Source organism: Geotrypetes seraphini, chromosome 8, assembly GCF_902459505.1.
Source record: "Geotrypetes seraphini chromosome 8, aGeoSer1.1, whole genome shotgun sequence".
NCBI lineage: Eukaryota > Metazoa > Chordata > Amphibia > Gymnophiona > Dermophiidae > Geotrypetes > Geotrypetes seraphini.
This window is the reverse complement of record NC_047091.1, coordinates 74,084,091-74,104,846: the sequence shown is the minus strand read 5'-3', so window position 1 is coordinate 74,104,846 and position 20,756 is coordinate 74,084,091. Positions and strand designations below refer to the sequence as shown.

The window sequence follows — 20,756 nt, the reverse complement described above, 5'->3', positions numbered from 1 at the left end:
AAATTGAATTAACTGTGATTCAGTTCCAAACCATACGTCAGAGAGAAATCCAACGCTGGCTAGGATTAAGAGGTACATGGGGGAGGGAACGCGCAAATGTGGAATGGGGAGCAGGAAGGAGCGGGAGGGTGTAGGTGGGGCGCCACCTCCCTTTACTAAGCCACTGGCTTTGAGTATCTTTTATATGTCTATTTAGTCCAAATCAGCGCAGCCTGAATATGTGGTATAAAGTGACTCAGTTGTGTGGTCAGTCTCTGGCCTGCTAAGTAGTAACTTTGGTCAGCCAGCACTGAGTATCAGTTGAATGATTCAAATGAAACCGAATCCCAGAAATACCCAACGGTGCCTGTATTTATCTGATAAATTATGTCAAAGCAAGAATGTGCCAGGACAATTCTTCTGCTGAGTTTAATTGGGGTGGGGATCACTTTTTTTTTTTTTTTTTTTCCTCAATAACTCCAAAACTAAGTGGGTCAAATCCTTTATCTTCTGGTGCTGCCGGATCAATCCCGGCCTTTGCTGCCTGCTTTAAGTGTGACGTTGACCAAATTGTATGCGAGAGGGGAGAACTGCCGGTCTTACTCTGATAAGTGGTGTCTTAACGGGATCAGCCCCTCACCCCATCTCTAGATCCACAGAACATAACATTTTGGGGCTGATGCAGAAACTATGGTAGGCAGAAGCGCACCATTACTGTATGAGAGTGAATTTGTGCATGGTTTTCTGGGCTTATGAGGCAGGAAAGGATTTTGCACCAAAACTAACCCTATGTTACTGGACACAGTACATTAAAATCAGTGGTAAGGAGGCTATTAGGCATTTTGCTCCGATGCAGAGAATTGTGCAAGACGGTGAACATAATGCAGGAACCTGAGGATGTGTAGAAGCTTGTTCTTCCTCAGCAGCATCTCTGAAGATTTAATACCAGTTTCATTTTGCTGTGAGCTAAAGATAATTATAATTCTACTAGTGTTTAAGCCCGTTACATTAACGGGTACTAGAATAGATGTGTAACTTTTAGCAGAATGGGGCGCTGAGGCCTTTATTTCTCTCTTTCTCTCTCTCTCTCTTTTTTTTTTCTTTGCTTCCTGCTCCCCCTGTTCAGCAGTAGCCCTTCTTCCTTACTTTTACCTCCCCCCTGTCCAGTGTTACCCCTTCTACCTTCCCTGCTCCCCCTGTCCAGCATCCACTAGCCCAGGCAGCCTCGGGGCTTTTGCTAGGCTGGCCTGCCTCGCATTAGTGGACCGGCCTAGCAAATGCCCCACGGCTGCTTGATGAAACCATGGCTGCTGCCACTGCTGGTCCGGGGGTGAGAAGAAGAGGCGTCCCGTCAGCGTAGTCAGAAGGCAGGAAGTCAGCCGGCGTCGGAGATCGGGGCAGAAGGCAGGAAATCAGCTAAGGCAAGCACGGGTGATCGGCGGCAGGTGAATTATTGTACTGTGCATGAGTGGCACAGCCGCACAGAGATTGAAATGCGCATGCGCGCTAAGGGTTTTATTATAGTGGATTTTACATCATTAAAACAACTTCTAATCTTTTGAAATCACTGGCTCCCAGTTAGACAGAGAATCATGTACAAAGTTCTCCTCATGACATTTAGAGCCCAGGGGTGGCTCTATAATGAGGCCAACTGAGGTGAGGGCCTCAGGCGGCACTCTTTAGGGGGGGCAAATTTTTACTTCCCTCCTACAAGTCTCTCGTTTAATCGGGAGATTCAGCTGCTGCCGCCCTGCCCCGGCATTTCTCCTCCCCCCTCCCCCCCAACCACTGCTGCAGAATCTACCTTATTTGCATTTCAATAGTTACCGGCGGCAGTGATTCACATAGGTCGCTGACCCCCAGCGTGCTCTTTCCATTACTATGAACCGCCCTCTCTGACATAACTTCCTGTTTCCTCAGGGGAGGGTGCAGTAGTAGAAGGAGACGCTGGGGTCAGCAGCCTATGTGAACTGCTGCCGTTGGTAACTTCTGAAATGCCAATAAGGTAGTTTCTGCAGCGGTGGGGGGAGGGAAAGGAGAGATGCCGGCTGGGAGAGAAGGACAAATGCCAAGGCAGGGAGGCGGCAGAGGCAGTGGCTGAAGCTCCCGATTGAAGAGGGAGAGACTCGGAGGAGGTTGAGGAAGGAAGGGGCAAGATGCCAGACTGTGGCCTGGGGCTCCTCAAACTTTTTAAACAGGGGGCCAGTTCATGGTCCCTCAGACTGTTGGGGGCCAGCCTATAGTTTGGAAAAAACAAAACAAAACCCATGAACAAATTCCCATGCACACTGCACATATCTTATTTGTAGTGCAAAAAACCCCACGAAAGAACAATATACCGTATTTTTCGCTCTAAGACGCACTTTTTTTTCCACCCAAAAGTGGGTGGAAATCTCGGTGTGTCTTATGTAGCGAAGACACAAAATTTGAACCCCCCCCTTAGCGTTGTATAGCACTCTCCCGCTGCACCTTTTCAAAACACCCCTCCCCCTCTCAGCACCGCCACCGCACCTTTTCAAACCCCCCCTCTCATTACTGCCGCCGCACCTTTTCAACCCCCCAGCACTGCTGCCGCACCTTTTCAACCCCCCCTCTCAGCACTGCCGCTGCAGCTTTTCAAACTCCCCCAGTACCGCTGCCGCCACACCTTTTTAAACCCTCCTCCCAGCAACTTTTTTTAACAGCCTGGTGGTCCAGCGGGATCCCTCCCTCGTTAGATGGCTCTCACTCAGGTCAGGAGCGCGGATGTGAGGAGCAAGCATTACGCGCTCCCGCTTGGGCCCGCCGCTCCTAATCTGAGTATGAAAGCAGTCTAGCAAGGACAGGAGAGATTTTAAAAGGTACGGGGTATTTTTTTAATTTTTATTTTTTAAATTCACTTGATGGTTGTTGGTTGTTTTTTGTTATTTTTCTGTGCTGGGGCACTTTGGGGGATCATGCACATTATCTAGCTTATCTGGACTTAATTTCTTGGATTCTTTGGCAGCCACACAATGGAGGGTGGGATGGGGGAGGGGGGTCTTGGATTCTAGGGGTTTGGGCCCATCCTTTTGTCTGTCTGAAAGGTGTGTTGGTACTTGGGGATGGGTTTTTTATCTAGGTTAATGAAAACTTGTATTAGGCACTATTTGAACCTTGCTGCTGCATACTTTACTGTTATCACTTGTGTGTGTTCTGTATTTGCATAAAAGGTACTGGGGGGTGTTTAAAAGGGTACGGATGTATGGGGGATGATTTAAGGTACTGGGAAGCTATGTGGGGGCATTGGGGGATGATTTAAGGTACTGGGGGTACGTGGGGGACATGGAATAATTTAAGGTACTGGGAGGTTACATGGGGGGTATGGGACCTGCCGGTCTGCCTGTCACTAGACTACTAGATCTGCCTGCCCTGTCCCGGCCTGCCCTATCCTGGCCTGCCCTGTCCCAGCGTACTACTAGACCACCAGAGGGTGCAGAGCCTGGCAAGGAGTGTGGGGTTGGGTTCAGAGCCTGGCAGGGAGAATTTGGCTCAGAATGTTCTTTTTTTTTTCTTTCTTGTTTTCCTCCTTTAAATCTAGGGTGTGTCTTATGGTCAAGTGCGTCTTATGGAGCGGAAAAGTATGGTAATATTTAAAATGAAGAATAATTTTAACCAACATAAACTTACCAGTATTTCAATGGGAAATGTGGGCCTGCTTTTGGCTGGTGAACCAGACAAACAGCTCTCTCTTTATACTGCATGAAAAAGTAATTGTAGGTCTACTGTTTTTGAATATTCTACACTCGGAGTCAATTTTTCTTTTCCTTGCCATAATTATTTCCTAGGGATGCACAATGGCTATTACTTCTTTGGGATGGGCGCGTGTAGCTATCACGTCTGCTGCTGGCCTGTGCTTCTGGGTACTGGGTGGCAGGCGGTAATGAATCCACCCAATTTTTGTTGGTGTTGTGAGGCTCCGGTCAGGCCCAGGGTGTGGGCAACTGACCGATTTTGGCCTGACTGGCGGCATTGCTAGCCTGCTGTTATGTAGGCAGCTGGTAACTGAGGGAGAATAGGGGGCCCTGCTCTGGGCCTGGCTACTACCTGTCTGCCTTCATAGTGATGGTGGCTCAGCACATCCTCGGCCCCAGTGCATCAAGTTTCAAGTTTATTAAAATCTTATTATACCGCAAAATACAGGGTATATTGTACAAAGACTTGACAGTACAAGACTGACAGACAAACTGGTACAGAAGGGAGGCAGTAGAACTACATTATTTAAAGAGAAAGAACAAGTGGAACGGACAATAGGAGGGGAGCAGATATCGCATGAATCAATCATATTCAGAGAAAATAAAAAGCGTCCGACGGTTAAACGTTAAAAGCATCCTTGAATAGATAGGTTTTGAGATTAGACTTGAAATCTAAAATAGTCATGTCTTCTCTTAAATACTTTGGAGCGGTGTTCCACAAAGGGGGAGCGGTAATTGAAAAAATGTATGGTCGCATTGTGTTAATATGTCTCAGGGAAGGCACAGCAAGAAGGTTTTGGGAAATGGAGCGAAGGGTTCTTTGGCGATCATGAGGAATCAGTACTCTATTCAAGAAATAAGGGGTATTGGAAGAACGGATTTTAAACGTTAACAGAAGGATTTTGTATGCTATCCTGTGTTCTATAGGAAGCCAGTGGGCCTTGATAAATAATGGCGTGATGTCATATTTTTTGGCCTTAAATATAATAGCTATATTCTGCACGATCTGCTAATGACGCTGGATGCAGCGCTGCCCACAGCAGGGGCTGGGTAAATTACCTTGTACCGTATCTGGCCTGCAGGCTGTAGTTGAGGACCCTAAAGGGAGAGAAGGACTCGGGAGAGGGGATGGCAGAAGGGAGGGAAGAGATGTTAGACTCAGAGATGAGATAATAGAAGGAAGGGAGGGGTGGGAGAGATGAACTTGGAGTAGGGTGGAGTGAGGTGGGTAGGGGACAGGGAGATATGGAGGGGGAGGAATAGGAAGAGACGGACTCACAGAAATGCAGGGGAAGAAGAGGGAGTTAAAGATGTTCTTAGGAGAGCAGAGTAGGCTGAAGGCATTGAGGGAGAAATGGACTTGTGAGAGAGCAGAGGAAGCAAATGGGAAGAGGGAGAGATGGGGGAAGGTAGAAGAGGGAAAGATGGACACATGAGGGTGGAGGAGGAGCAGAAGAGTGAAAGAGAAGGGAGGGCAGAGGAAGCAAAATGGGTGAGGGAGAAGGAATTGGGGCAGAAGCGATTCAAAGAAATGTCTGACTCGGGGGAAGAATCAGATGGGGTAGATCTTGGATTACAAGGGTGGACCAAGGGGTAAAGGAGGGAAAATGCTAGGAATGGTGGATCCATGTGGGAGAGGCTATGGGAGGGTTGTCAAAGAGATGAGTAAGAGGAGGACAGTGCATGCAGAGGGTAGAAATGTAGTAACGGGGAACAGATGAAAGATAAAAAGGCAACAAGAGGCTGAGAAATGAGAGAGAAGGAGATAGAAAGTTGAGAAGTAGATGAAAAATAAAAAGGAATAGTAGCAAGAGGGTGAAATCTGAGTAGACAGAGGCAAAAAAGAACAAAGGAGAGAGCTTTAAAAGAAAGATCAGTATGTCAGAAACAGGTGTAGTGAAGGAATGGAATAAGACAGAAGGAGAAATAACAAATGGATCGTGATCCTGGAAACAGAATTAGCAAAAAAGAGAAATGGATCAACGTACCTCAGTACTATTCACAGCACTACAGAATCGTGCTTAGCATCTTGATTTGATCTTTGGCTTTTCAAGTCTTCTTTCTACATCTGTCAGTTTGGTTCATTATATCTTGGATCCCTGAGCAAGGCGTGTTTAGCTGAAACACGGCCTGTGTTGGGTCTTCTAATGATATATGTGGATTGAGTTTGTATCGTTGTTACTGCTTTTATCAAGGACATTTTAAATAAATTACAACCAAAGGTCCGAGAACATTGTGCTTCCACAGTCTCGTTTGTTTGGAAATGTTTTTTTCCTGTGGAAACTTGGGTCTTCTCGTCTTTTGCTGGAAAAATAAACACAGACACACACAGGTAGAAAAAATAGTTTTATTTATTAACTGAAATATGCTTTGGGAAATGCGTGTTTTGTTTCTCCAATGTATGCTGAGTTTAACTTAAGAACATAAGAATAGCCTTACTGGGTCAGACCAATGGTCCATCAAGCCCAGTAGCCCGTTCTCACGGTGGCCAATCCAGGTCACTAGTACCTAGCCAAAACCCAAGGAGTAGCAATATTCCATGCTACCAATCCAGGGCAAGCAGTGGCTTCCCCCATGTCTTTCTCAATAATAGACTATGGACTTTTCCTCCAGGAACTTGTCCAAACCTTTCTTAAAACCAGCTACACTATCCACTCTGACCACGTCCTCTGGCAACGCGGTCCAGAGCTTAATTATTCTCTGAGTGGAAAAAAATTTCCTCCTATTGATTTTAAGAGTATTTTCCTGTAACTTCATCGAGTGTCCCCTAGTCTTTGTAATTTTTGATGCAGTGAAAAATCGATCCACTTGTACCCGTTCTACTCCACTCAGGATTTTGTAGACTTCAATCATATCTCCCCTCAGCCATATCTTTTCCAAGCTGAAGAGCTCTAACCATTTTAGTCTTTCCTTATACAAGAGGAGTTCCATCCCCTTTACAATCCTGGTCGCTCTTCTTTGAACCTTTTCCAGCGCCACTATATCTTTCTTGGGATTTCTATTTTTTAATCTCTAGTTTGGGATCCCTTGTTCTGTATTTGGTAGGGTTCTTGTTTTTTGAATAACAGCATTGGTGCTAACTGTTGTATGATATAGAAACATAGTAAATGATGGCAGATAAAGGCCATATGGCCCATCCAGTCTGCCTGTCTGTATCATCCTATAGGCCTGTCCCATTCATCTGTTTCTCTGGGGGTTCCACTGCTCAGTCTGGTTTCTTTTGTTTTCCATTTCTTTTCTTTTTTTTTTGTCTTCATTATATTTCTAGTTTGTGATTACATTACATTACATTAGTGATTTCTATTCCGCCATTACCTTGCGGTTCAAGGCGGATTACATTCAAACTAAAAACAAGAATTACATTCATAATTTGAAAGAATAGAATAAGCGATGATATAAAATTTTTAAGGTAATAAAAAAAAACCCCCAAAAAAAAACGTTGGGTAAAGAGTTACCAACTGGAAGTAGAAGTCTTTAGGAGATAAGAATGGGGTGAATTATGTGGTTTTAGATAACATTAGGTAAATAGAAGAATATTAGAGAGTACTAAGGGTATAGAGAGTGTTGGATGTTGGGTTGGGATTAGTCGTGCTGGATAGGTTTTATGTGATCTCATACATATATATTTTTGGGTACGTGTTGGCCTGTGCTTGCCTTCTTTCACTCCCTCTTCTGCCCTCTACGAGGGATCTTAACATACGGAGACGATAGAAACCTTTTCTAACTACAGAGCTCATTTGTTCGTGAAATGTAACTTTTCCATCGAGGATAACACCAAGAAGCTTAATGGATGTGACTGTCTGGATAGAAACAGATTTTAGACTTATTGGGCAGGATAAAGTAAGGCCTTCCTTTAACCAGAAAGATCATAGCTTTAGATTTACTAATGTTGAGGGTGAGCATATTTCAGCTTAGCCAGTCGCTTGCCTGCCTAACCATCCCTTTAAAGTCCACCCCATCCTCTGTGTTCACTGAATAACTTTCGTCTAGTCAGTAGCATAGCGAGGGTGAGTGGTGCCCAGGGCGGTGGCGCCTCTCTACCCCCTCCCACTCCTTCCTGACCTCCCTGCTGTGTGTGCGCCCCCCTTCCCTTCCCCCCATACCTTTTTAATTTTCCAGGCGGGAGCAACAGCATGAACTTGCTGCCTGTGTCGTGTCAGCTATGCCTCTGATGTCGCTTCCTAAGTGCGGGGCCCGGTAGTGATATCGGAGAGAGGCGACACCAATGCAGGCAATAAGTTCGTAATGTCACTTGCGCAGGGGAAAATGAAAGAGATGTACGAGGCAAGGGTTGATGGGGGTGGTTGGGAAGGAGGGGGTGTAGAGGTGGATGTGTGCCTGCGCCTGGGGCAGACTGCCACCCGTGCCCCTCTTACTACGCCAGTGCGGCTTCAGTAAAGGAAGATCTTGCTTGACGAACTTGCTGCACTTCAAGGTAGTAAACAGGCAGATAGACAAGGGTGACCCGGTCGACATTGTATATCTGGGTTTTCAGAAGGCGTTCGACAAGGTTCCGCATGAATGATTACTTTGAAAAATTGCGAGCCATGGAATAGAGGGTGAAATACTCACGTGGATTAAAAACTGGTTGGCGGATAGGAAAAAGACTGGGGGTAAATGGACAATACTTGGACTGGAAAAGCGTCACAAGTGGAGTGCCGCAGGGTTCAGTGCTTGGACCCGTGCTCTTCAACATATTTATAAACGACCTGGAATTTGGTATGACAAGAGAGGTAATTAAATTTGCAGACGATATGAAGTTATTCAGAGTAGTGAAGACGCAAGAGGATTGTGAAGACCTGCAATGGGACATAAACATGCTCGAGAAATGGGCTGCGACATGGCAAATGAGGTTTAACGTGGATAAGTGTAAGGTGAAGCATGTCGGTAACAAAATTCTTATACACGAATACAGGGTGTCGGGTGCAGTACTTGGAGAGACCCCCCCAGGAAAGAGACTTGGGAGTACTGGTCGATGAAGCCATCCGCGCAATGTGCAGCGGCGGCGAAAAGGGCGAACAGAATGCTAGGAATAATTATGAAGGGGATCACGAACAGATCGGAGAAAGTTATCATGCCGTTGTACCGGGCTGTCCTCACCTGGAATACTGTGTCCAAATCTGGTCGCCGTACATGAAGAAGGACATGGTACTACTCGAAAGGGTCCAGAGAAGAGCGACTAAAATGGTTAAGGGGCTGGAGGAGTTGCCGTACAGTGAGAGATTAGAGAAACTGGGCCTCTTCTCCCTTGAAAAGAGGAGACTGAGAGGGGACATGATCGAAACATTCAAGATAATGAAGGGAATAGACTTGGTAGATAAAGACAGGTTATTCACCCTCTCCAAGGTAGGGGCACTCTCTAAAGTTAAAAAGGGGATAGATTCCGTACAAACGTAAGGAAGTTCTTCTTCACCCTGAGAGTTGTAGAAAACTGGAACACTCTTCTAGAGTCTGTTATAGGGGAAAACACCCTTCAGGGATTCAAGCCAAAGTTAGACATGTTCCCGCTGAACCAGAACGTACGCAGGTAAGGCTAGTCTCAGGGCACTGGTCTTTGACCTAAGGGCTGCCACGTGAGCGAACTGCTGGGCACGATGGACCACTGGTCAGACCCAACAGCGGCAATTCTTATGTTCTTATGGACCACGTTAGGCATAACTTGAGTCCATACGTCACCAAGCATTCTACTTTACAAGCCCATCCTCCTGGAATTCTCTTCCTCTCTCTATCCGGAGTATTACCTCTCTTAAGGAATTCAAAGTTACCCTCAAGACATGGCTATTCACTTGAGCTTTGTTGTCTATTAAGCATGAAGAACTTGGGTCTCCAACACATTTAGGTTATTCCATGCAGAATCAATGGCATGGATAACCAGTGAAGTAAAGAAAGTGATAGGAGACAAGAAAAAATCATTTCGGAAGTGGAAAAAAGATAAAACTGAAGGAAACTGGAGAGAGCACAGGAAGCATCAAAAAGAATGTCACCGAGTAGTCAGGAAAGCCAAGAAAGAGTATGAGAAGAGACTGGCCAAGGAAGCAAGAAATTTCAAACCATTTTTCCGATATGTGAAAGGGAAACAACCAGCGAGGGAGGAGGTGGGGCCCCTGGATGAGGGTGACCGGAAGGGAGTGGTGAAAGAGGAAAAAGAAGTGGCTGGTAGGCTAAACAAGTTCTTTTCGTCGGTCTTTACAATAGAGGACACAACCAGTGTGCCAGAACCGGAAAAAATCTTCAGGGGAGATCAAGAAGGGAAATTATCATGCATGGAGGTAAGCCTCGAAGACGTTCTCAGACATATAGATAGATTAAGAATGGACAAAGCTCCGGGCCCAGATGGGATCCACCCGAGAATACTGAAAGAGCTCAGAGATGAAACAGCAGAGCTACTGCAGCATATTTGCAACCTGTCCTTGAGAACAGAGGTAATCCCGGAGGACTGGAAGATAGCGAATGTTACACCAATCTTCAAAAAAGGATCGAGAGGCGACCCGGGAAACTACAGACCGGTGAGCTTAACCTCTGTTCCGGGGAAGATGGCCGAATCACTGATCAGGGAAGGTATCAATGAGCATATAGAAAAAAATAATCTGATGAGATCGAGCCAGCATGGTTTCTGTAAAGGCCGATCATGCCAGACAAATCTACTGCAGTTCTTTGAGGGGATAAATAAGCAATTGGACCAAGGTGACCCAGTAGACATTATATATCTAGATTTCCAAAAAGCCTTCGACAAGGTGCCCCACGAACGCTTACTGAAGAAACTGTGGAGCCACGGGGTGGAAGGGGACGTGCACAGATGGATCAAAAATTGGCTGGCAGACAGGAAACAGAGGGTAGGAGTAAAGGGGCACTACTCTGACTGGATAGGGGTCACAAGTGGTGTTCCGCAAGGGTCAGTGCTGGGACCACTGCTGTTCAATATATTTATTAATGATCTAGAAATGGGGACAAAGTGCGAAGTTATCAAGTTCGCGGATGACACAAAAGTCTCCAGCAGGGTCAGAACTGTTGAGGAATGCAAAGAACTGCAGAGCGATCTGAACAAACTGAGTGAGTGGGCAAAAAAATGGCAGATGAGCTTCAATGTGGAGAAATGTAAGGTCTTGCACATAGGGAAAGGGAACTCCATGTACAGCTACGCGATGGGAGGGAGGGCACTCGGGGAAGGCAAACAAGAAAAAGATCTGGGGGTATTGGTGGATAACACAATGAAGCCGGCGGCGCAATGTGCAGCGGCCTCAAAAAAAGCGAACAGAATGTTGGGCATTATCAAAAAAGGTATCACCACCAGAACGAAGGAAGTTATCCTGCCACTGTATCGAGCAATGGTGCGCCCACATCTGGAATACTGCGTCCAATACTGGTCGCCATACCTCAAGAAGGACATGGCAATACTCGAGAGGGTCCAGAGGAGGGCAACGAGGATGATAAAGGGTATGGAGAACCTTTCATATGCCGAACGGTTAGACAGGCTGGGGCTCTTTACCCTGGAGAAGCGGAGACTGAGAGGGGACATGATAGAGACTTATAAAATCATGAAAGGCATAGAGAAGGTGGAGAGGGACAGATTCTTTAGACTAGCAGGGACAACTAAAACAAGAGGTCATTCAGAAAAACTGAGAGGAGACAGATTCAGAACAAATGCAAGGAAGTTCTTCTTCACTCAGAGGGTGGTGGACACCTGGAACGCGCTTCCCGGAGAGGTGATAAGACAGAGTACAATTCTGGGGTTCAAAAAGGGACTGGATGACTTCCTGGAAGCGAAGGGGATTACAGGGTACAGATAGAGTTACCTTACAGGACATTGAGCGAATAGGGTATGGATATTTTAGGTTAGGTAGGGAACACTTCCAGGTCATGGACCTGGGGGGCCGCCGCGGGAGCGGACTGCCGGGCACGATGGACCCCTGGTCTGACCCAGCAGAGGCAATGCTTATGTTCTTAATGTCCTAGAAGCCCAGTCTCTACACTCTGTGCCTTGTGTGAATGATATGCTTCTTTCCTATCTATAAAATGGCATTCTTTTCCAAAATTTTACGCTGGGTTTTACTAAATGGCGATAGAGCTTAATGCTCATATAATTTCTGTGCAATTCTACTATTGGAAGCAATCTCAAGCCATATAAACTTTCAGTAGCAGACTCTAGAACAGGGGTGGGCAACTCTGGTCCTCAAGGGCCGGAATCCAGTCAGGTTTTCAGGATTTCCTCAATGAATATGCATGAGATCTATTTGCATGCAGTGCTTTCAATGCATATTCATTGGGGAAATCCTGAAAACCCGACTGGATTCCGGTCCTCGAGGACCCAAGTTGCCCACCCCTGCTCTAGAACCTCAGGGACACCACTCAGGACTCATAATATTCATTGTCCCAAACTTTATGTGCCATCTCGTCACTGGTTCTATCAAAATTTATAACAATTCTCCTTGCAACTATAGATTGCAGCAAATTACCAATATAGTTTTTATAAATTTTCCATTAAGAATAAACAGCACTTAGCTTTGCATTGTGGTCTTGAAAGTCGGGGAGAGAGCCAACGTGTTTCGCTTCCCGCTTTTTCAAGGCTCATCCCCTTTACGTCACCGACATCCGTCTTGACCACATATCTCTTCAAGAATTTCTATGAGCATTTATTTCGCTGGCCCACAGAAGAAACCTCTACCGCTGCTTAATAAAAGGAGCATTTAGATTGTAAACTGCTTAATTCTGTCCTTAGTTGCGGTGGTATAGTAAATGTAAAATAAATAAAAAGAAATACATAAATCTATTGGATTCACAAAGATTTATGACAGGTCCTTTTTTTTTTTTCTATCAAGCAGTTCATTTTGGAATGCTTTAGCATCTTTTCTAATGCGGGTATCTTCATATGTTATAAGAACATAAGAACATAAGCAGTGCCTCCGCCGGGTCAGACCACAGGTCCATCCTGCCCAGCAGTCCGCTCCCGCGGCGGCCCAAACAGGTCACGACCTGTCAGAATCATCAGAAGGGGCTCCCTTGCCACCTTGGCTTCCCATTTAAGTCCTGCCTTCCTATCGAAGCCCTAGCCCTCCGGTCTTTCACATGCACGACCTGGTTGGTTTTTACTCATTACCTGGTTAACTTTCTATACTTGTGTTACATCCCAGCTCCTCCTTCAGTATCCCATGATCCCTTTATCCCTCAGGAATCCGTCCAATCCCTGTTTGAATCCCTGGACCGTTCTCTGCCTGATCACTTCCTCCGGTAATGCATTCCAAGTGTCCACGACCCTCTGGGTGAAAAAAAACTTCCTTGCGTTTGTTTTGAACCTATCTCCCTTCAGTTTCTCAGAATGCCCCCTCGTATTAGCTGTCCCCTTCAGTCTGAAGAATCTGTCCCTATCCACCCTCTCTATGCCCCTCATGATCTTGAAGGTTTCTATCATATCTCCCCTGAGCCTCCTTTTCTCCAGAGAGAAGAGCCCCAGCCTATCCAGCCTCTCGGCGTATGGGCAGTGTTCCAGCCCTCTTACCATTCTCGTTGCTCTCCTTTGGACTCTTTCAAGTACCGCCATGTCCTTCTTGAGGTGCGGCGACCAATACTGAACGCAGTATTCCAGATGCGGGCGCACCATCGCTCGATACAGTGGCATGATGACTTCCTGTGTTCTGGTTGTTATGCCCTTCTTTATGATGCCCAGCATCCTGTTGGCTTTTTTCGAGGCTGCCGCGCACTGTGCAGATGGCTTCAGTGATGCATCCACCAGCACACCCAAGTCTCTCTCGAGTCTGCTGTCTCCCAACAATACCCCCCCCAATTTGTAGCTGAACAATGGGTTCTTTTTCCCTATATGCATGACCTTGCATTTGTCCACGTTGAAGCGCATTTGCCATTTGTTTGCCCAGTCTTCCAGCTTGTCCAGGTCCCTTTGCAGGTCCTCACACTCCTCCCTGGTCCTAACTCTGCCGCACAGTTTGGTATCGTCTGCGAATTTTATAACCTCACACTTTACCTCCCTTTCCAGGTCATTGATGAATATATTAAAGAGTAACGGCCCCAGCACCGATCCCTGTGGCACACCGCTCAGGGATCGGTGCTGGGGCCGTTACTCTTTAATATATTCATCAATGACCTGGAAAGGGAGGTAAAGTGTGAGGTTATAAAATTCGCAGACGATACCAAACTGTGCGACAGAGTTAGGACCAGGGAGGAGTGTGAGGACCTGCAAAGGGACCTGGACAAGCTGGAAGACTGGGCAAACAAATTATGTTTTTGTAAACAATTAAAAACTTTTGTTTCAAAAATATCTAATTTAGCCATTTAATAATTTTTCTTTCTTATTGTGAAGAACTAACCTAATGGTTAGTGGAGTGAGCTAAGAACCTGTGAAACTGGGTTTGATTCCCACTTCAGCTCTTTGTGACCTTGGGCAAGTTGCTTAACCTTGTGCTTGTTTTGATTGGCTCACAAGTTCCATATGCATCAAGTTTGCATATCACCTCCTTGTTGCATCCATCAGGAAAACTTTGGCATTAGATTTGTATTAGAAGCCGTGCACTCGGCTATTCACACAGAATTCTTAACCCAAGCTTTCTGTATTGGTCCATCTTTGTCCAGGACTAAAAGTTGCCTTTTTGAGCAGGATAAGAGCACCTTTAGCGATCTCGCTGATAAGAAGCAAAGTATTCCTAATAGACAGTATTGTTTTCATGGCCTCATTCAAGATTGTGCACCTGGTTTATCTCTGAGAGAGGCAAAGCATTCTCTGTGGCTTCGGGCTGGTAATTGCTAGCTTACCAAAGCAATTATGGCCTGTGGGTGTGGCATATGACTCAATTGTGATTTTCACTGGGCTGGGCTGTGCCTCCAGGGTGAGTGAGCCAGGATTGTGGAAGAGGAAAAACATCACTGTAACTGGTGTCAAGGAGAGGGATGAGGTAATTGGGTAATGCTGGTGTCAGGTGCAGGCTGTACTGGTTTTAACAGGAGGGAAGTGTATGATCACTTTCTGCTGATTTCACTGAGAGGAGGGTGCTTTCAGTGTGTGCTTGTGGCACGATTATGGAGATGAGTGCTCTGAGCTGATGCCAGGTGCAGGGAGAAGAACACTCTTGCTCTACGCCAGGGGTTGGCAATTCCGGTCCTCGAGAGCCAGAGCCAGGTCAGGTTTTCAGGATATCCACAATGAATATGTATGCACTGCCTCCTTGAGATGCAAATCTATCTCATGCATATTTATTGTGGATATCCTGAAAACCTGACCTGGCTTCAGCTCTCGAGGACCGGAATTGCCTACCCCTGCTCTAGACTGTCATTGCATATCTTAGCTTTGTGCTGGTGCAGGGAGAAGGATGCCCTCACCCTGTGCTGATGTCAGGTGCAGGGAGAGGGATGCCCTTGCTGTGTTGACAGGGAGAAGGGGGGGCATTCATCATGCTTAAATCAGGTACAGTGACACAGGGGCCCTGTCTCTTAGGGTGATGTCGGGTTCAGGGATAGGGCTGCCCTCGCTCTGTGCTGATGTTGGGTACAGGGAGAGTACCAGCCTTGCTTTAGGCTGGTGTTGGGTGCAGGGAGGGGGCACCCTTGCTTTGGACTGATGTTGGGTTGGGTCATTTGTTCTGTGCTGACGTCAGGTATAGTGAAAGGGGGGGGGTCCTGTTTCTGAGGATGATGTCTGGTACAGGGAGAGGAGTGCCCTCATACTGAGCTGATGTCGCTTGCAGGGAGAGGGATACCCTCACTCTCTGCTGTTGTCGGGTACAGGCAGAGTGGTACCTTTGCACTGGGCTGGTGCTGGGGGTGATGTTGAGTAAGAGAGAGGGGCACCCTTGTTCTTTTCTGATATCAGTACAAGGAAAGGAGGACTCTTGCTGTGGGCTGAGGTCAGGTAGAAGGAGAGTTCTGCCCTTGCTCCTTTATAATGGCAGATACAGGGAGAGAGGTGCCCTCACTCTGGGCTGATATTGGGTGGAAGGAAAGGGACACCCTTGTCTGGGCTGATGCTGGGTGTAGGGAAGAGGGGCTTCTTTGATTTATGTTGCTTTAGGAAATGCTGGTGAGAGGCAATAACTATTTTGCAAAGAAGGGATATTCTGTTTTAGCTGGGAGGTTGGCCAGAAATAAGGCGCGTTTTATTTTTCCATTATGCAGTTCTTGAGACATCCAAAGTGTGAAAAAATGTTTCTTTATGAAGTGTTATAGAATGGTGAAATGAAATTGGAACCTCAAGATCTGAAAGGGAGAGAAGCTGCTGGAAGGGAGAAGCAGATCAGAGGTGGAAGTGCCAGAGCCTACCTGTAGGACAAATTTGGGTCTCGGGCATGGGATAATCTGGCTTTGGGGTTCAGATGTGTTCATTGTCTCTTTTCTCTCTCTCTCTCTCTGCTCACTTTGGTAGTTGTCTGCCCTCTGCCATGTATGAACGGTGGACAATGCAACAGCCGCAACCACTGCCAGTGCCCGCCAGAGTTCACTGGTCGCTTCTGCCAGATTCCCTCTGGCCGTCAGGACCCATCAACAGAGGGCATCAATGGGGTTAACACCTCCAGTAAGCATGCTGTGTACGCCGTTGAGGTCATCTCAGATAGCCAGAGTGTGGGAGACCAGTTGGTTGGCAAGCCTCAGAGGACCAGCATCAGCCACTCCACCTTCACTATCCCACTGGGGCCTGGACAGCACTCTTCGGAAGGTAGAGCAGGCGAAGCAAAGAGGATTCAAAAGCATGGTCATGGGAAGGGGGTGGAGGGTGGAGAAGATTTGGGTGTCCTCAGACTATACTGGTGTCGGGTTCAGGGAAAGGGCACCTTAGGCTTCTGCTGGTTTTCTAGGGAGAAACATGATCTTGGTCTATCCTGAGGTTAGGTGCAGGGAGAGGGGCGTCGGGTGTCCTTGATCTGTGCTGGGACAGGCACTGTCTGAGAAATCTCATTTGGTAGAACAATAAATCAAACTGTTTGGGGATGGGCCACCTATGTGTTTTTGCATACTTGATGTAGGCTGGTTTCACAGGAAGAGGCAGGGCAGGATTAATTCGTTGAGGGCCCCTAGGCACACAAGTATACTGGGCCCCCTGCCCCACCCCACCATGCGCCCAGGCAGAAACAGGAAACTGCGTCAGAGGGAAGCTTTGGGCAAGCAGCACCGCTTGCACAATTACAGTTCCCATTGCCTTTCTCACCCGCGTTGCTTGCTTGTCTTACTTTCCGTCGATGGGGGAGGGCTGCGTTGCCAATTGGGGTGGGGCCCGAATTGCCGATCGATGCTGGAGGGGCCCATCGCCGTTTGGCAAAAACAATGTTGATGCCCTCCTTCATCGGGCCCCCCTAACCATTTCGGGCCCTAGGCACGTGCCTACTTGGCCTATTGGTTAATCCTGCCCTGGGAAGAGGGGTGCCCTGGGTTTGTGCTAGTTCCCTCAGTCTGCGCTGGGGTTGGCTGAAAGGTGAGGGGTATGTTCAGTGAATGCTGGTTTCCTCAGGAAAGAGTTGCCCTTGGTCCACTGGTTTCACAGGGTTACTATAAGGCTCCAGAAAAAGAAGGACAGATTGAGACATCTGAGTTTTACTTCTATTGAAAGCAATGGAAGTAAAACCTAGATGTCTCAATCTTTCCTCCTTTTTCTGGAGCCATATGGTAACCCTAGGTTTCAGGCACAGGGAAGACCCTTCCTCAATTTGTACTGGTTTTACTGAGATATGCTGGTGTGGGTACAGGGTCAGAGGCTCCTTCCATCTGTGTCTTTGTTGGGTTGTTGTTTAGAAGACAGTGTTTCTAGATGGTTCTTCAGACACTCCTTGGGTATTACTCTGTTTAGTTATGGCATGCTGTCACTTGTGTTTACTTATCTGTGATTGCTGTAAGTGTGTGTATTTAGGCATGTATACATCTCACTGCCCCCCCTCCCCCTTCTTTTCTGTCCAACCCCCTTCCAGTACAGGTCCAACCTCCTTTGCTGAAGGTGAGAGTTCACCACCCACCCGATGCCTCAGTTCAGGTGCATCGTATTGACAGCCTGAGCTCCGAGGGCCAGGGCCCAGGCACCCAACATCTCATTCAGCACCCAGCCGCCAAGTCCCCTGCCTCCCATCCCAACCGCCCGCACACCCAGAAACCTCTGGGGCGTTGCTTCCAGGAGACCCTACCCAAGCAGTCGGTGAGTAATTTCTCTCTTTCCTCTCTTCCCCCCCCCCTTTCAAATATCCTGCTTAGGATTACAAGCTGGTCAGGTGATCTCTGGCCATCCCCTCACCAGCACTGCATGCTTGAAGTCATACATAGCTGTCCTTAAAAAAGTCAGGACTTTGGCCCTCTGATTCTAGTTGTTGGTTTTGCTCTATTCACAGTGTGGAAGTAACCCTCTCCCCGGTCTGACGAAACAAGAGGACTGCTGTGGCAGTGTGGGCACTTCCTGGGGGCAGAACAAGTGCTACAGATGCTCACAGCTGCAGTGTAAGTGTTTTCCTTTCCCCTTCCACCCAGGGCACAGTACCTCTGACATGAGGCTGTGTGGATTTGGTTTCTTGTGGTATCTCTCTGCAGGAGCTAGAAGTTTGAGGTACCACTTTTTGTTTCACCATCCGTATCTTGTATCGGTTGCATTAGCAGAAAAGCAAAAGGAGATAAGAAGTTTTTCCTCTCCTTGGAAGGATCCTTCTTAGCAGGAAGGCAAGAGAGGGAGTGTGGAGACATGGAGAGGCATAAAGTAGACCAGCACCAAAGCCTAGGAAATCTCTGTAATTTCTCTTTTGCACTTTATTTCTCTCTTACTATAACTTTAGCGCCTAAATATAAGCGCCATTTGTGCGATAAAATTTACGTGGTGAAGTATATACTTACTAGCGTGCTCTCTGCACATTCAACGCTATTCTGTAAATGCCACATACAGCTTGTTTAGCGTGTAAATGTAAGGGGCATTCACGACGGGGGGAGCAAGGGAGGGACCAACATTTATTTTCCAAATCTGTAGCCCACTTAAAACTAAGTGATTCACAGAATAATACATAAAATATGAAACCTAAATGAAACTTATTATGCTAAAAAGCCCACTCAGAATGAGGTTGATATTTAGCTGTCGGGTTGGTGAATGTTTTGCTCACTACTGACGGCTTTATTTCTGGATATTCAAAGCCAGGACCTGCGCAAGCTCCAGCTTTCAGCATCCAGTTCTTTTTAAGCCGGCTAACACATAGCTGCTTAAGTTGATATTCAGCACTTAAGCAGCAATGGGATAGCACATAAAAATAAGATGGACTTCTCTGTGGTACCATTTATGTGGTAAACCTGGCCACTTAAGAGCTGAATAGCAGCACTTGGGCAGCAATGTGCTGACTCCGCCCCCCAGAACATCCCCAACATAGCTGGCTTTAAGTTTGGCACTAACCACGGTATTCAGTGGCATTTAGCTGGTTCAGTGGCACTAAATATTAGAAGCTAGCCTCACCAAGTCATCCTACCCCAGGGGTGGGAAATTTCATGGCGACACCAGAAAATATTTCTTCACCGAAAGGGTGGTTGACCACTGGAATAATCTTCCACAACAGGTAATTGAGGACAGCAGCATGCCAGATTTTAAGAAAAGATGGGATTGGCATGTGGGATCTCTTCATGGAGGTAGTTAGGGGGTGGGCCATTAGTGTGGGCAGACTAGATGGGCTGTGGCCCTTTTCTGCCGTCATTTTCTATGTTTCTATGTTTCTACCTCAGGGCGCCTCCAACAGATATTCCACCAGAAATCTTTACCATTTAAAATTCCAAGCATGCAACAATATAAAGTCTAAGAACAAAAGAAAAAACTGCAGGAATGGTGTACAAGATGCGAAGTCTTTAATGAACAAGCATAGATATAATCATAAACATAATCGAAAAACAGTTTGTATCCACAAGCACTTAATTGTAACAAATTATGACTTGGGTTCCCAATCCTGTCCTGGAGGACCACCAGCCAGTCAGATTTTCAGGATAGCCTTAATGAATATGCATGGAACAGATTTGCATCCCTGTCACTCCATTACATGCAAATCTCTCTTAATGAATATGCATGGAACAGATTTACATCCCTGTCACTCCATTACATGCAAATCTCTCTCATGCATATTCATTAAGTCTATCCTGAAAACCTGACTGGGTGCCTTGGAGGAATTTGAGTTTTACTCCGGCCTCCAGCTGAATCTCCATAAATTAGTGGTGTTACCCTTGCAGCTCCAAGTGCCGCAGGCTTGGGAAAGGGAGTTCCCTTTGACCTGAGTGACAGGACACTTAAAATACTTGGGGATTCTTATACCCCCAAGACCTCACCACCTTATACTCATTAAACATAGAACTTTGCCTACTGGACATGACCTCTAAATTGATGGCCTGGCATAACTTCCCCATCGCACTTTCTATTAGAATAACTCTTTACAATATGCTGGTGGTCCCACAATGGCTATATGCTTTGCAGGTCCTCTAGGCACCTGCAGCTTCTGGATAAAGCTCTCTCAAAATTTTTATGGCAGGGCAAAAGGGCTAGGCTTCCCTTACGCATTTTGATGTTACCTAAATCTAGCATGAGTAGCATGTTGTCAGCATAAGCTAGAATTTTCAGGGTTGAGGGTCTCAATGGTAGTCTTATGATGTCAGGATCCCATATGATAGTATGTAGCAAGGGTTCTAGATAGAGCATGAACAATAAAGGGAAAAGGGGGCAGCCTTGACGAGTGCCTCGGGAAATGGTAAAAGGGTCTGTAAGGATGCCATTAACTAACACTTCAGCCATTGGGTTGGTATATAAAAGTTGGAGCACCTTATAGAACCAAGCATCCACACCCACAAATCGTAAGGTGGTAAAATGATAGTTCCAGTTTACTTTATCAAAAGCCTTGGCTGCATCCAAGTTGACTAAGATCCCTGGAAGTTGTGATTTTTGGGCGGCCAGCATAGCCAGCAACACCTTCCGTACGTTAAGGACTGATTGTCGCCCTGGCAGAAAACTCACCTGGTGGTCCCCAATGAGAAAGGATAAAAAGGAGATCAAGCGGTCTGCCAGGAATTTGGAGAGAATTTTGATATCCACGTTAATTAATGAGATATGTCTGTAATCTTCTGGTGTGTGACCTGTTTTAC

At 46.6% G+C, this 20,756-nt stretch overlaps 1 protein-coding gene across 7 annotated transcripts in view; it reads left to right on the top strand.

Annotated features, from left to right (window-relative positions):
- Positions 1 to 20,756, top strand: part of LTBP3 (latent transforming growth factor beta binding protein 3) — a 165,796-nt gene that overhangs the window by 21,101 nt on the left and 123,939 nt on the right. For 4 of the 7 annotated variants that reach the window (XM_033953910.1, XM_033953906.1, XM_033953907.1 and 1 more), the window contains exons 2-4: positions 16,054 to 16,344; positions 17,588 to 17,808; positions 17,999 to 18,104. In XM_033953910.1, the coding sequence (XP_033809801.1) occupies positions 16,054 to 16,344; positions 17,588 to 17,808; positions 17,999 to 18,104 (618 nt within the window). Of the gene's footprint in view, positions 1 to 16,053; positions 16,345 to 17,587; positions 17,809 to 17,998; positions 18,105 to 20,756 lie in introns of those variants that run through there. The other 3 variants (XM_033953908.1, XM_033953911.1, XM_033953909.1) reach the window with 3 other exon arrangements.